General features: G+C 35.5%; 1 protein-coding gene across 3 annotated transcripts in view; it reads left to right on the plus strand.

Moving 5' to 3' along the window:
• Positions 1–16703, plus strand: part of LOC117170726 — a 271841-nt gene that overhangs the window by 233717 nt on the left and 21421 nt on the right. For all 3 annotated transcript variants that reach the window (XM_033357748.1, XM_033357749.1, XM_033357750.1), the window contains exon 4: positions 1405–1589. In XM_033357748.1, coding sequence (XP_033213639.1) covers positions 1405–1589 — 185 coding nt within the window. The remainder of the gene's footprint in view (positions 1–1404; positions 1590–16703) is intronic.

The raw sequence follows: 16703 nt of genomic DNA on the forward strand, positions 1-16703 counted from the left end.
TTTTTTCAATTGGTTATAAAAACACGTAAACTCAGAAGATGTGGACTGTGACTGCACCATATATCTAGTCGGGAGTGGTTCTGACTGAAAACAGATGATTTCAAGCGATTCGCGCGCCATCTGTTGGCCATTCTAAGGACTTATTGAACTACCCTCGTATTAACAACTATTTTGAGAAATATTAGTCTTTCAAATTCAATGAAAATAAACTGTTATTCATCAAATATATGTGTTATAAATTTTTTTCTTAGTCTGAAATCAAAAGTTACACAATTCGTATACATTTTTGTGTATATTTTAATAATTATTTATTTAAATTACAAGAATTGTTTTTCAATGTAATATTGAATCGCGCTTCAAAGGGTAGACAACCAGCGCTCAGCCCTAACGCACGCATGAATGAAAATTATTATCATTTTATTATTGCATTAAATAGTCCCTAAAAAAGAAAAACTATTGTTCAATTGCACTTATACAGAAAAATTACTTTCTACGAAAATATTAGAAAAATAGAGCAAAACTTAACTGATTCCCATGCATTTGGTCAATTGTTATCCCCTCAGTATTCAACGAAGTGAAGTGAGGTAGTGATTCGAGTGAAAATACCTTATTGTATATGTAGACGGTCATGACTTTTTCTATACATACCGGCTTTAGTTTAAATGTCGACGGGCATGACTAACCTAACTTTTGGAAGTTGCATTAGGAAGTTATAATTTTATTCTAAGTGACTGGTACGCCCTATTAAATGAAAGAAATTTGAAAGTTAGGTAAATATTGTTTCAATTGGTTTCCTTATTAACAATTATTTGGGCTAATATCGCAAAGCGAATAGTTGCTTTGACAGGTATTCAGGTGACTGACAGCCCGGTTCAGAACTCCACAACTCTGCATGAGCCAAAATTCAGTCCAAATGATACTTTACCCTAGATGCCGACATGGACACCTACGTTCAGAGGAATACATTTGAGACTTGAAAACTCTCTAAAATGATCATTGGAAGCCCAATGAAATTTGAGCTGCAACAAATTTAACACCAGCGTTTTTCGGTGTTCCCCTACTCTTTAGTCTCAGAAACCTATGGCTTCCTATCGAAATTGAAACTGCAAAAATTCGCTCAGGTCTCGGAGACCCGGCAGTAGTGATGAAGGTTTAAAAATCGATATTTCTTATGTTAGTTTCTAGAAAAATATATCTTTATCAGTTCTATTTTGAAAAGGAGTCTTGTGCAGGTGTAAAAGTTGCCTTTGTCATATTTTATTAAAAAAGATCTATAAAAGTTTCCTGGGTCGAGTCAAAGGTTTAAGTAATAACATTGTATTATTTACTATTCTTTAAAACGATTTTCGCATTTGCGAGTGACCATAATCTGTAACTTAACATGTATTTTCTCGTATGTTGCAGGTATAGGTGTGGTCTTAGTGTCTGTAAGTGCAGTGGCATGGCGCGTGACTTGTCGAGAAAATTGCGGGAGCTTTTTTGGTTTCACGGGGATCTCGGGAAGGATCCCGCCTGCGAGGCCAATGCATCCATATGCTGCCATGATTTATCCAGAATTTCAATTCAGGACGCCGCCTCCAAGCTACCAGGTGAGAAAATCTCCTCCTGCTTTATTGTAATTCGGAGTCTGCGTTAAATTGTATGTGATAAGGTCAAGGAATAATTGCAATATTTTTTGTGTTTGTTAAAAAAATGTAATACCTTTCATTAACACAGGCTGAAGGTGACTTCAAGCGTATCTTCTTTTAGTGCAGCATACTACTTAACCTTCAAGCGTTCCCACAAACTTCAGTTACATCGGCACTCGCGTGGACTGTCAGTTGAACGCCCACGTTTTTTCTTGATTATCATGCTGTTTTCTGTATTTTTCGTGAATGATTCACTGCCATGAGCGAAAAGGAATTTTGATACAACTCGGCAAACACCTTTTTGTATAAAAATATTTATTTGAACAATATATTGTTAGCCATCCACAGGGGTGCCAACCCTTAGGGGACAGGTCGGGCTATCGTAAAGAATGTGAAATAAAACAGAACGAGTAGAACCTTAAGTAATTTTTGAATAACTGACAGAAATAAATCATTCAAGTCCTAACAATTAAAGTGTTTAATATTTATGCGAAATAGTATATTAGAGTTTTAATTTTAATTTATTTGCAATGTAATTTGATCTCTTATCTCTTCTACTATTCAAATTGCTGATTTCTTATCCAAGAATTTATTTGCTACATAAGTGTCTGAGGAAATGAATATGTTTTCACGTAGAAATTTATTATCATTTTCATCATTTTGATAATCGCTCTTATTCTTTTTTCGCACATCATATTATTTTTCTTAAAAAGAGGTTGGGGAGAGGGGGTGTCTACCTGAAGTAGATCCGCCCGATCTGTTTCACATGGGATTGGCGCAGCTGGCCATCCACATAATAAATGATTTATATGCAAAGAGTCAGCCTTTGGTATATAAAAATTAGGCAACATGGTAAAAAAGTTGACAAGGAAATTATAAAATCACAAATTAAGTAGGTAGATATCATTTTAGTTTTCAGGATCATTCAGTCTTTCCATTTCCTCATTCTCAGACACTTGGCAATTATCGCACCTTACTGTAGTGGTTGGTTCCGCTCAGCATAGTTCCGAGTTTGGAACTGTACTGAGCGGGATGAGGGGGTGGGTCAATCTAACTTTTGCCGGAACTAGTAGTCGGAAATGTTACTAAGGAATACATGTCCCTCCCATCTCACCCAAAGCTCACTAGTGAGCGTGTCATTCAAAATTTTAAAAAGGCGGTCACTTGACAGTGCACACGAACCCTTGAAGGTTAAGCGACTATGGAAGCGTTTGAAGTCGCCTTCAGCAGAAGTTATGACACATTTTTAAAGCTGCAAAGAAAACTATCGCAATTACTCCATGACATTCTAATGGAAAATTCAACATAGTATCCGAATCGCAACAAGTTAAATGCCCATATTGCTGATTTTTTTTTGCATGATACGAAAAAGGATACCACCTTCTCAAGGGAAGGGATACCACCTTCTCAAAACACATTTCTTTTTACAACATTGAAAACAAATTCTGGTAGAAAGTAGAGAACGTCAATTTAAATTAAAAGAAAAAAGTTAAGCATAACTTATCAATATGTGGCCTGTTCCGAAAAAGAGGTCTGCCTTAAAATATTGATTTTTAGGTTTTGAAGGTTTCAGTATGCTGGAATCTTATATTTTTAAATACAAATTGTTTCTCGAAAACTTGATTTTTAAAATTTAGACCCTCTTTCATCGAACCCGGTCACATATGTTTTTATCTCTGTACATGTTTTTTATATTTCTTCAAATACTGTTTCGCAAAGGCCTTGTTCACGTTAAAAAACATCGCAAAATGAGGATCACTTATAAGTACTTAATAAGTATTGAATAGCGTATATTGTTTCAAGATTCATTAACATAGATAAAAGAGAAAGTGCGATGAGAAATAGATGGATCAAGTAGATTTTGGGGTTACATATGACTTGGCTGGCTACTATTTGATGATTTGAATGTCCACTTGCATAGAACGATTGATCATTTCAGTCAAATAATTAAAATTAGTATCCATCTTTCTTATACAGAAGAAATAAATCACTAATGTTTTAAAAACTCTACACTGAGAAAATGATCTCTTTGAATCAAATATATTATGTTTGAATCAAACATATTCTTTCTTTGTTTTACAGTCGAACAAACAAATGTTTGATTCAAACAAATTTTTTGGTTGAAGATACATTTTTTATTTAAATATATATTTTGTTTCAATGAAATAAAACTCTTGTTTAAGTAAAACATTTTTTCTGTTAAATTATTTGCAGATTTTGTTCGATTTAAATCAATTTTAATTTTGAGTCAAGAAAAGGAATTTGTTGTTTTCAATAACCCATGTTTTTCGCTATAGTAACAGTCACAGCTATAGGTTAGAGGTGAGCAGACACTATGAGAATCTTAACGCTCGAAATAAAGCCTTAGATCTTTTTAATAGGGTTAAGAATATAGCAAGAACATAACTCTTCTTTAAAATTTAAATTAAATCGCTAGGTAGGTCCCAGGTTTTCACCAATTTTCACAAAACGAACACTTCTATTTCTCTTACAGATGACTGAAGTTACGCAAAATAAAACTGGCGACGGTCTGGAATTGGTGAAAAACCAACCCTTTACTAGCTCGCCTAATATAACTTGCAAATTTTCAAGGCTTCGCTTCGATATAGCCTTTACATTACTGGTTACACATTTCGCGAACAAACATGCTGACACATTCAACGATTCACCCACCATTTTGAATGCCGAAAACTAAGTGGCACTGTAGCGCTCCGAAACTGAAGCGGATACACGAAGAACTATTATTTGTTTGCATCAAGTAAATACGTTCTTTAATTTAAGTGCAAGACGTTTAAACAAAATTATTCTATGTCTTAATGAAATCATTTATTTGAATCAAACAAATCGTGTCAAACAAATAATTTATTTTATTCAATGATTTTCAATATCTTCCATGTATTGAAATTAAACAAATGTTTTATCAATTGAAATAAAGAAGATCTGTTGAATCAAAAAAAATTTCAAGTAAGTCTTTTTGCTTTAATCAAAAAGATCTTTTTCGAAGTGTAGTGAAAACTCAGTGAACCAGTTGTCTCAGGGTACGTGATATTTTGTAACAAAGAAATAAAGAGATCCGGGTTTCTTCACGTTATAGGACATCAGAAAAATAGAGTGTCAACATTGAAAAAGCAGCATCTGCAAATAAAATAATTATTAAAAGCAAAATGAACACAAATAATTGTCCGAAAATTGTAATATCTTTGTCCATAATTTGAAAATTATTCACAAAAAATACGAAGGCAGAACGGAATCAACGAGGATTGAAAAACAAGTCTTGAATTAACTGCATCCTTTCTTTAAAAAATTTGTATTGAATTAATCAAAGAATTTGCAATTATTGAGATACAAAAAAGCTGTTGACAAGGTACATAGAAGTAAACTTTGGGAAGTGCTCAAAGAGTATGGAGTCAATGGATGGCTGCTACAATATATAAAAACAATGTATACGGGTAGCAAAGCGAGTGTAAGGGTAAATGGCAATTTAAGTGACTGTTTCGATATTATTCAAGGAGTTAGATAAAGATGCGTTATGTCTTCATGGTTATTTATATTATTCATAGGCAAGTGTTTAAGAATGGCTCTTTTGGACAAAGAAGGTGTGGATCTCGAAACAGTAAGGGTACGTGTGTTAACGTTTGCAGATGATAAGGTTGTTATCCCGAATAAAAATGCTTCGACTTGAATTCGACTTGAATTGCCCCCAATCAATAGATGCTGAAGTCAACAAGTTCGACTTAAGCATGTCTCAGATTTGACACGGAGCCAGACTTCAATTATGCCTTGGAGACAAGTTTTTCTGTGTATACCTGCCCTAACAAAAAGGGTAATTCTAACAGTCATAAAAGCTAATCTTTCTTAATTGCTAAACAATCTTGTATATTTTTATACAATATATATATATATATATATATATATATTAAATCAACTTATTTAGGAAATCTCAGCCAAAACAAGTCTCGACTTAAGACAAGTAAACGCCATTTTACCTGTCGTGGCCATAAAAGTGAGACGAAGGCCTATGTTTCGACTCAGTTTTGAGACGCAGCCAGACATCGATGTCTTGGAGACGAACTCAAAACATAGCCAAGTCGAACTCAAGTCAAAGCATTTTTACTCGGAATGAAATAGTCAATTTAAGACTTGCAAAGCATGTTGAATAAACTGAATGCAAGCATGAAGAGCATGGGCCTCAACATTAACGCTAATAAAACAAAAACTATGGTGTTCGAAGGAAAGAATGAGAAAACACTATGCAATATTGTATTAAATGATGAGAGAATTGAACAAGTTGATAAGTTCCTATACCTTGGCAGCTTTTTTACTAGGGACGGGAAGATAGATGAGGAGTTAGATAGACGCATGAATGAAGGTAAGAAGGTTATTGGTAGAGCAGGGCCCCTTATATCAAATAAAGCTAAAACGGAAATACATAATTCTATATTTGTACCGACTATACTACACGGTAGCGAGACATGGACTTATACAAAAAAGATAAGAGTACAATTAACGCAATTGACATGAGATTCTTGCACATAATATGCGAAAAAACTCTGATGGACAAAGTGAATAACAAGATCATTCTCAAAGAATGTGGTACAGAAGAGACGCTAGTAGAGACATGCGAAATAAATCTGTTAAGATGGTTCGAGTATGTTGAGGGAATGCGAAATGAATGAATAACGAAATAAGTCTATCAAGGTAAAGTAAACGGCAGCGTACCCAGAGGCAGACCACGGAAAGAATGGTTAGAATGTGCGAATGAGACCCCAGTTAGAAGAGACATAAGAACTAGGGATGTTCGATTCTTTAAAAAGAATTGATTCTTTAGTTGATCTAAGATCACATAGACGAGAATCAATTCTTCAAAAGATCAACGTGGAAAGAATCAATCTTCTTAAGATCAATCTTTACGTGACGTATACAAAAAGTTAATGTAAGATATCAATGTTCACTTTCAATTGTTGTTGAATAGAATAGACCTTTTTATTTAATGAACGAACCACTCTTTCTATCTCCACACGTTAGAAAAAGAGGTCCGTTCGATTTTCGACGTTCGAAATGGTATTGGAGTCCCACTGCAGGACGCATGCCAAGCGACATTCAAATGTTTCGAGCAATGTTCACAAGAGGGAAAAAGACGAAGATATGGGACTCTTTAATGAGTCTGAGTGAGAGCCCAGTTCTTCTTTTTCTTTCAACACGGGAAAAGCATTGAGTGATCGACCAATAAGAGTTGTAGATTTTAACAGAATCATGAACAATGATTGGTAGACTGTATACATATATGCTGTGCACTATCAGAGTCAGAGGCACTGTTCAAGATAACGTACGTCCCTTCATCTTCAGGAAAGAGAATCAATTCGCAAAAGAATCAAGTTAGTAGAGAATTGATTCAAAAGATCGATCTTCAAAAGAATCGAATCAGAATCGAACATCCCTAATAAGAAGCCACGGAAACATGAGAGCCTGCATGAAAAAATGCATGGGCGTAAAAGAAGCTAGAGAAGTATGCCAGGACAAAAAAGTATGTTGGAAAATATTTGATAAACAGAGTGTCAGTAGAGTGAATGACGCCTGAAACAGAAGACCTTGGATACTAATGGACTCATGTTAGAAACCTCACATGACGACTTTGTGTGGATCTTAACTTGGGGTGATTGCTAGAGAGATTGATCAGCAACCTGGGTCGGAGCAGTGTTGCGGAACGAACACGTTATTTAAATAAATAACACGAGAATTCTGGATCAATCTAAAAATTTTATATCCCTTCCTCACATTACTCCCTTCCCCGCCGAATGAATCAGGCATACTCCGAAAGGGAAATGGCTTTGACGGCAATGTTGGCGGTAGCATTCCTACTGACAGGGTGTCCCATGCCAAATAGGCTGATAACAAAGAGGAGAGGGACTAAGTAGAACACCAAAACCCATAAATTAAAAATGGAGAGCATATTAAAGATTTTGAAACGCTTGTCGCTTCTCGAGGATTGTCGGGGCGCCCCTGGAGCCACAGCTGGAGGCCACGGCATGGGGGACAGTGGCGATGGTGAGCTGTGAGATGGTCAGGCAGATCTTACTAATCAAACAGCTGGCTAGCAAGAACATCCGCGACAAACGATAAGCAGTGGAACATCAACTGTGCCTGCTGAGGATGCTTTGGCTAGCGTTAGCTGTTTGCAGCCAACCACCTCGACAGAAATACCGTGGGAGAGCATCAATTGGGATACCACAATGAAAGAGGAATTGGTGCGTCTCTATTACGAAAGTGCGAAGTTTGAAACGAAAATGGAAAAAGGATACAATTTAAGAACGAAATTTGCTGCAAAGTATCCTAATATACAAAGAGTCGCACTGAGAGATCTTATCGCTAAGGTGAAGGGCATCAGGACTAATCTACACGTCACAGAAGACCGAGCAATGGAGATTAAACAACAGGTTGATTTGGCGTGGAAAAACGACGGAAATGAACATCAGTTAGGCAAAGCCGCGTCAAACGGTCAAGCAGGAGCAATTGCCGTTCTTCCTCAACTTATTGATGATCCAACGCCACTACATCCTCCAGAGGTAGATGGCCTTATACAACCAGAGGCAGAAGAAGAGCTTCAGCAGCCAAAAAAGCGACGAAAATGGACATACAATATGAATAGAGATGTTATGCGCCTCTATTTTTTGACAGAGAAATGTGGGCAAAGTGTGAGGCGAGAACATCATAGACTCTTCTTACTTGAATACCCAGAGCTAGCCACAAAAATAAATGAGCATAATCTGGCAGATCAAAAACGTTCAATATCTGTAAACAGACTGCTTTCGGCTGTTAAAATAGCTTCTATCAAAATGGAAGTGGAACAGCAGCTTCCTATTGATGAACTCGCCTTGGAAGATGTGGACAACCAAGACTTGATTGATGCTGAAGGCATAGGTGCTAGGGATAATGAACATCATGTACCGGATTCATTAGAATCACATCCGGATATTACTAACGATGAAGTGGATAGGGAAATCCCAGAAAAACTACAGCACCTTGAAAGGAATTTTGGTCATGCTTTACTAGAATTAAGATATGTAGAACCAACACTAAGGCATTCTCTGCCCAAAATGAACATCACAAATGATCTGCGTGCACTATTAGCATATCTCGACAGCAAGGTTTTACCTACGTATTTGGACGTAGCACAAACTGCGTTAGAGGTGCAAAGTCTTTTAAACTGTGCAGCTGTGGAAACCGTTAGAACGTTGGGCCGGAAAACTAAGCCTGCAAATGCAGTTTCTGTCCCAGCAAGGGATCGAGATCCACCATGGGAGATCTGGCACCAAGCGAAACACGTGCATCGAGATAAATAAAGTCTGTTTGGCCATATAAATGTGCAGACATAAAATATTGCAGGATAAACCCTAGGACATCCCTTGAAGAATGCTGAAGCGACTATCTCTAGAAGGTTAAAACAAGAGGTCCAAATCAACAATCTCAGAAAGTCGACTCGATCGATTCGGGCCGTCGTCTCGGCCATCTCAAACCGGCTGAACCGATCATTATTAAGGGTCGATTTGGATATCTCGGATGGTCGATCTGGTTGTCTCAGACATTCGACTCAATCGTATTGGATGGTCGATTCGATTATCTCAGACAGTCTACGTTGGGTCGACTTGATTATCTCAAAGTGTCAATATAAATATTTAAGGAGGGAAAATTCTATTATGGCAGAGGGTCGATTCGAAAATCTAATGTGGTCAAAAGGACTATTGATGATAGTCAAATATATTTTTTACATTATTTTTATTTAAAATAAACTTTGGATTCTTTAAATCTGTACTAAGCATGAAGTTCTACCATGTAAGTAGTGGGAAGACCTTTATCAATTGATTTAGACTAAGCATTCCGATGATAATCTTTAATAACAAAATTACTAATTCGTATAAAAATAGTTAAAAATGTAATTAATGAGAAAACATTATTTATGAATTTAATTTTAACGCTTTTTATACGAATCAGTATTTTTTTACTGATGATTGCTATAGAATATCAACTATTCATGAATTGAAAAGTCATCGTACTATGCAATTAGTATAATTAAATGTACGGATGCAGATATACAGTCTACAATATTCAACATGGTATTCAAAAACATTAAATAAATTATAATTAAGTAAATTAGAAATATAATTGTAATAAAATAAAATATAATTTAGCTATGAATGGGTCATAATTCGCCAAATACTGTAGTTATAAATTTATAGTTTTTTTAATGATATATAACTTATTATATAGAACTTATATGATAACTTACTGGACTGCAGTTTACTTAACAGAAAAACACGCCAATGAGCAATCAGAGCTTTACGAGGTACAAGAAACTAAACATAAGTGAAAATTACCCAAAACAAAATTTCACTTCTGTTCTTTCTCTGTTAATTTTTTTTTACCCTAAATAATTAATTTTTAATAAAATACATGAAGTTTGAACTTTTTGAATGCACAGGATAAAGTTTCAGCCAAAAATAGAATAGTTACATTTTTGGATTAAAAAATAATAATTTTAACAATAAAAATGGAATTTTAACAAAGTTGTTAAATATTTAATCAAAAAGATTAATTATCTACCCAGACGATTAATGTTATACCAAAAAAGACGAAGTTTGAGCAAATTACATAATCTTTTAGCAAGATTATTTAATTTTAAAGCCAAAAAGGAGAAATTATCTACAAAAAGTTTAATTTACAACACAAAAAATATGATTGCTCAACTAAAAAGTGTACTTTTCAAGCCAAAATGTTGGTTTTCTACGAAACAGTAGAATTTTCACCATAAAAGTTAATTTAAATGAAATGCTTAAATTTTCAATCAAAAATTTTAACTTCCAGATAAAAAATATCAATTTGACTTTTCAAACAAACTGCTGAATATCAAAGACAAAAAGACGAATTTCTTATATAAAACAATGGAATTTTCAACACAAAAATATAAAATTTTCACAAAATAGTTCAATTTTAGTTTTAATAAATAATATTTACTCAAAAAAAGTAAATTTTTTAAAAAGAAGTTTAATTTTCAAATGAAGATTCAAATTTTCTTTTAATCTTAATTGAGCATATAAATAAAATGGAACTGTCCCTGATTAATTGCCTCTAAATATATTGTGCAATGAATCTGGCCCTGCCATGTGTCCCTACACGAATCTTATGGATCTCAAGGGTGGAAGGATGTTAGAAATGAAAAATAAAGAATTACTTTTAAATTAATAAATACAATCCAAGTGTAAAATAAATCGATTAATGCTAGAATTATCAGTGATTACTGAAATAATGGTAATCTACTGCCAACTTATAATAACATCAAAAAGATTAAAATTAAATATCTCAAGTGTCACATTAGTTGTGTAAAATATTATTATTACTATTACTTATTTAAAAAATGTACTTACAGAATAAGATGGTTTAATTAAATCCTCAACAGATGTACGCACTTTACACATAATTACTATGGGGTAAAAACTATTTTTCATGTCGGATAACACTACTGCATGGTGGTCAGGTGATCTTTAAACTTTCCAGGCGTATGATTGACGCGCAAAAATCAAGAAATTGACCATAAGCGATGGCTTATCTGCTCCTTCGTGGATGGTCGAAATGGGTGAAAATAAGTTGTTCGTATTGACCATACCGAAAGGGATACCTTAGTTATCCCTGATCGTGAGTCTGATGTTCTTATAAAAGTCAAACTGGCCATAAAATGAGAGTATTTTTAACTGTGTCGAAAAAATTTTAGAAGGACCGTTCGACCATGTAAAAGTAATGTCTGGCTCTTTAAATTTTTAATATCTAGCGTTGACCATCCATTTTTCTCAGTGTGGCGTACAGTCTTATTGTAGTACTTCCTGGGAGGATATGTCTGAAATAATCTGCATGTATAATTATAAGAAAAGTGTAATTTGCTCCAAATGAATTACTCCGCCTTCATTTATATCAAAAGCGAAATGAACTTGCTTCTAAAACTTATTTTTATGGGAGGCTTTTCTGCTTGTTTCAAGGTACACGATTTCGCTATGTTGTCAGTTACGGTTCTTCATACTTATCCGCCTCGCACGAACGTTACGGACACCTGGGATATAATACAGTTTTACGGTTCCGATTCGTCGTGGAAATTAAATTACTAATTTATGAAAGCAGGTACGAACTGCAGCTTTCCGCCTTGGTTTCATCAAGAGAAATACTCCGCTTATTATTCACATCGTTTAACGAATTAAGAAGCGATTCATTAGAGAATACATGTCTTTTTATGATTTCTTCAATAATTAATTTTGTACAAGCCTCCTAAAATTATATAACTTTTTATGATGGTCTCATATTTGTTTATTAGTCAAGTACATTAACTGTAGTAATAAAGAAACAGTGATGCCCTAGGGGGAAATTTACAGCCGGCGCAGTACCGCTCCAGTACTGCGTGGCGGAGTTCTGTACTAGCGCAATACTGTTAGAATACTGTCAGGGCTACTGGCTTTTTATCGGTAAAAACCCTAATGATAACAATGTGCTATCCTGACTTGCAGTATTTAGCCAGTACTGGTCTAGTACTTACATTTGGTACTTGTGAGGTACCCCTGTTAGTGCTGGTCCAGTACTGGCTAAACCAATACTGAAAACTCGGCGAGGTATTGACCTGTAATACTGGGCCAACACTGAAGTTTATCACTGGGCCACTACTGCAGATTAGTACTGGACACGTAGTGGTAAGGCTACAAGTGATAAGAAGGTATATACTGAGTTGGTACTGGCGTGGTACTGGTAAAACCCCTAATGATAACTAAGCTCTGTACTGACTTACAATACTGGGCCAGTATATACTATTGTTACTGGCGCGGTAAGGCTAAATGCCCTAATGATATTTAAATTTTGCGCTGATCTGCAGTACTAGGTCAATACGTACTGATGGTACTGGCGCCCTACTGGTAAAAAGCATTAGGATAATCAAGTTCTGTACTGATCTGAAATACTGAGCCACTAAATACCGTTGGTACTGGCGTGGTGCTAGTCAAACCCCTGATATTGAAAGATATCAGTAAGGTAGAGATCAGTATGAGCTAAACGTTAGTGGTAAAAAACAAAAGAACTTTTAAAATATAAAAATGTATATATTATTGGATACTTAGGCTAGATTATAAATCATTTCGTTTATCAGTAATGAACTTTTTTCGCAGTTCTAGCTTTGTCACAGTTTGTTTAGATTTTCATCATTAGTTTTTGTTTCGATTCCTCTTACCGCCTTCTCGATCTCCTGCATTAGAGAACCAGCGGGTGATATTTAGTCATTACAGTCTTTTACTGAGACACTTTTGAATTTTTGCAAAACTATTTCTGTAAAAAGAAAATAATATAAAAATATAATCATAAAGTATATATTGTCGAATTACAGGGTGGCAACTAAACTCAGACTCTGAAATTCAAGCCATTAAAACTAAAAAATTTAAGATTATGAGTAGAAAACACTTAAAATACTACAAATTATCATGTGCAGTACCTTTAATTTGCAAATTGCAATTCGAAACAACGCACAGCAAAATTTTAAACTATTAAGGCTTTCAATTTGTAATTATAGTACTTTGAACTATTATGAATAACGAATATTATTAACTACAAACTACACTATACGTCTAATTTTGGAAATAATAGATATGTTTCTTAATTCAAAATACACTTTTTCCACACTGTTTACAGTAAATGGTTTTATTACTTACTTATCTCAGGGATATCATGTTTCATCAAAACACAGAAACATGTAGATGACGAAAGCTGAAATAATTCTTAGCCGGTTGAAGCCGGTTGAAGCTGCGAAATCAAAGAAGTCGACAAATAAGTGGAAACTCAGAAGAAAGACAATAATGTGAAATAAAGAATTTAATTTTATTCTTTTATTTTTTATTTGTCACACGAGGCACATCCTTACGAAGTTAATAATTAACACTGCTATAAGTTCACAATTTTCCGAAATTAGTATATTTGTAACGAAAATCGATAATTAAAAACTTCACTAGAAATGTAATTTTAGAAATAAAAAAAATGAAAACTCAAAAGTACAAACACATAACCTAATACATTGAATTCGTGTAATGCGACTGACTGTTGACGTTTCTTAACTCGAAATACAAGTTTCCCATTATTTTTACACTAAAATGATTGCTCACTTACCTTTCTCAGCTTGTTCTACATGGACGCTTTACGCAATACTCTGTCTTTTTCTATCTGCGCGTTTTACTGTGAAAGAAAGAGACAGAGTATTGCGTTTGACGCTGAACGTAGCCGAGAACGCGTCCATGTAGAACTATAGTGGAACCGATGAAGATAAGCAACCCACATGATGAGGCGTCTTGTCGTTGCGGTATCGTGCGCACGTACTGCGCCAGTAGTATACCCAGTATCACGACAACCACTGGCTGAACTCTTATACAGTTGTCAATCAGCTCTTAAAGTTGGTATGTGGCCAGTAGTGCTGGTGAAACGCCGATTCCGGTATTTCATCAGTATTACATATTACTCCTAAGTCAGTAGTACACCATTATGATGTCACCCGTGGGTTGAATTCTTCTGTCAGTATTTGACCAGTAAAACGTATCATTACTGTGCCAGTAGTAGACCCAGTATCCAGCCAATCACTGGCTGAACTCTTATGACGGTTTTTAATCAGAATTTAAAGTTGCTATGTGGTCAGGAGTACGCCAATCGGTGGCGAAATGCCACCGATTGTGTCAGTATTCGACCTTGTGTCAGTATTTGCCAGTAAGACGTATTAGTACTGCGCAAGTTGTATACCAGTATCATGCCAACCATTGGCGGAACTGCTGTGTCCGTTTTTCACCAGTGGTGACGTTCAGTACTGGGCCAGTTGTAAACCAGTATGGTGCCAACCTTCGGCGGAATTCTTGCGCCAATATTCTACCAGTAATGAAATTCAGTACTGAGTCAGTCGTAAACCAGTATTATGCCGATGGTTGGCACAGTACTAACAAGCCAGTACTGGTATTTCTTCTGTGTTACAACTGGTGCGGTACTGCGCCGGTCATGAACTCTGGCTAATATCCGACTTTTCCCCTTGGCTCTACAATATGCACTCGTTGAAAATTGAAAAAAAATATATGCGCGCAGTTTGAATTTAGATTGAATTGCTTTTAAGTTTTCTTTATGTAGAGGAAATCAGTGCGAGGTATGTAGAAAAACTTTTGAAGTTATAATATTGATAAATGATGAACAAGTGGGGGAAATATTACATACTAAATGAAAGTTGAAACAGTCATGTTAAAGATAGCAATGCCACCACATAAATTTTATCAGCCATTCATCCTATATTAGTCTATTTTATACTTTCTTACGATATTTGTTGAAAGGCTGCCTCAGAAAAAAGTTCGGCTTGCCTGGATGCCTCGAGTGTCACGCTGATGCCTTAGCTTAGCGGCCCATCGAAACTTTTGCTCTTGTATATTAGACCGTAAGCCCAAAACGTAAATAACAACGTGATACGGATATGGCCAATTTTCACTTGAGATGTTCATCTGATGATGAGGAACGTAAAAATGGGTGCCTTACAAGTCGGAGTGGATGCGTTTAGCGATGGCGACCTGGCAAAGGTGTCAATTTTTGACAGTTAACTAACGTGACTCGGATAAGTTTCAAAATTGGTGTACATGTAGGGGACTACATTAGGAATAGCATCTGCACATTGTCAGGCAATTCCTTGGATGCAAAAGTCTTGTCAGGCGGCTTCGAATTCACCGGGCATTCAGGTAAAATTTCTTTAAATTGATTTTACAGGAAAAAGTTTGAAACAGAAGTTGGCCCACTCCCAGAGAAATATATTTTCATTATCATATCATTTTTTGAACAAGTTGATACATTTGGAGACAACATCGATTAAAGAAATACCATCACCATAAAAAACCGTTTTTCATTACAATGATTTTTTCGAAAATTTTTAGAAGAGAAAAGGTACTCCATTACAGGTACATTACTTTAGAACTTTCAGGTCCAAATGATGGAATCTTGAAGGAAGAAAATTTAACTTTCAATCGATTGACTGCGAATCAAGAGCTAATAGCGCTAATTTAGTTATTGGACGTACATACGTACCTGACTTCGAGTAGTTGCTGCCACAATTGCCACCTTGACAAACGATTTTGTTTTACATTTTCTAACGGTAATTCAGGCACTGCCGTTAATTCGCCTCCAATTAAGAAATGTGCAGGTGTTAATACTTTAAGATCTTCGGGATCATCTGAAAAAGGGCACAATGGTCGAGAATTTAAACATGATTCGATTTGACATAATAATGTGGCAAGTTCTTTGAAAGTAGTCGTATGAGCTCCGAGAACACGACGCAAATGTTTTACACTCCGAACTCCAGCCTCCCAAATCCCTCCAAAATGAGGCGCAGGTGGAGGGATGAAATCCCATCGAATTTTATCGTTTATCAAATACGCTTTTACTTCAGGAGATTGCGTTACCTCTCGGAAAGTTTCATTGAGTTCTCGATTAGCACCCTGAAAGTTCGTTCCACGATCACTATGAATTGTTTGAGGTAAACCTCGATGCGACACAAAACGTTTGAAAGCAGCCAGAAATGCCTCAGTGGAATAGTCACTTACTAGCTCGAGATGTATAGTTCCGTGCTATTAGGGAAAGCTCATCAATTTTTATTTCAAAATAACTCAATAGTACCTCCGGGTATACATTATATTATAGAACCGCATTAAAAATATACCACCAAGAATTTGTAATGCCTGCACCAATGACCATCGAAAAATGTGATTCGACCCCAGGCTGAGTCCGGGAAACTTGACTTTCGTCACGGTAATAAAGATCGATAATATTTTAACGACAAAATATAAAGTTTAACAATAATAAATAATGGATATTTTAAAGTAAAGCGATTTTGTTGTTTAACTTTTTGAAATCGTATTCGCCTTTATCACAACTTTCTACGATAATCAGAAGCTGAGAAAGTAACTCTGTTTATTATTATTTATAGGAGAGTAAGTTATTGTTTTACCTAAAAGTGGCTGACGCCAATTCTTTGCACAAGACTTACTCTAT

This window comes from Belonocnema kinseyi, chromosome 4 (genome assembly GCF_010883055.1).
Source record: "Belonocnema kinseyi isolate 2016_QV_RU_SX_M_011 chromosome 4, B_treatae_v1, whole genome shotgun sequence".
NCBI lineage: Eukaryota > Metazoa > Arthropoda > Insecta > Hymenoptera > Cynipidae > Belonocnema > Belonocnema kinseyi.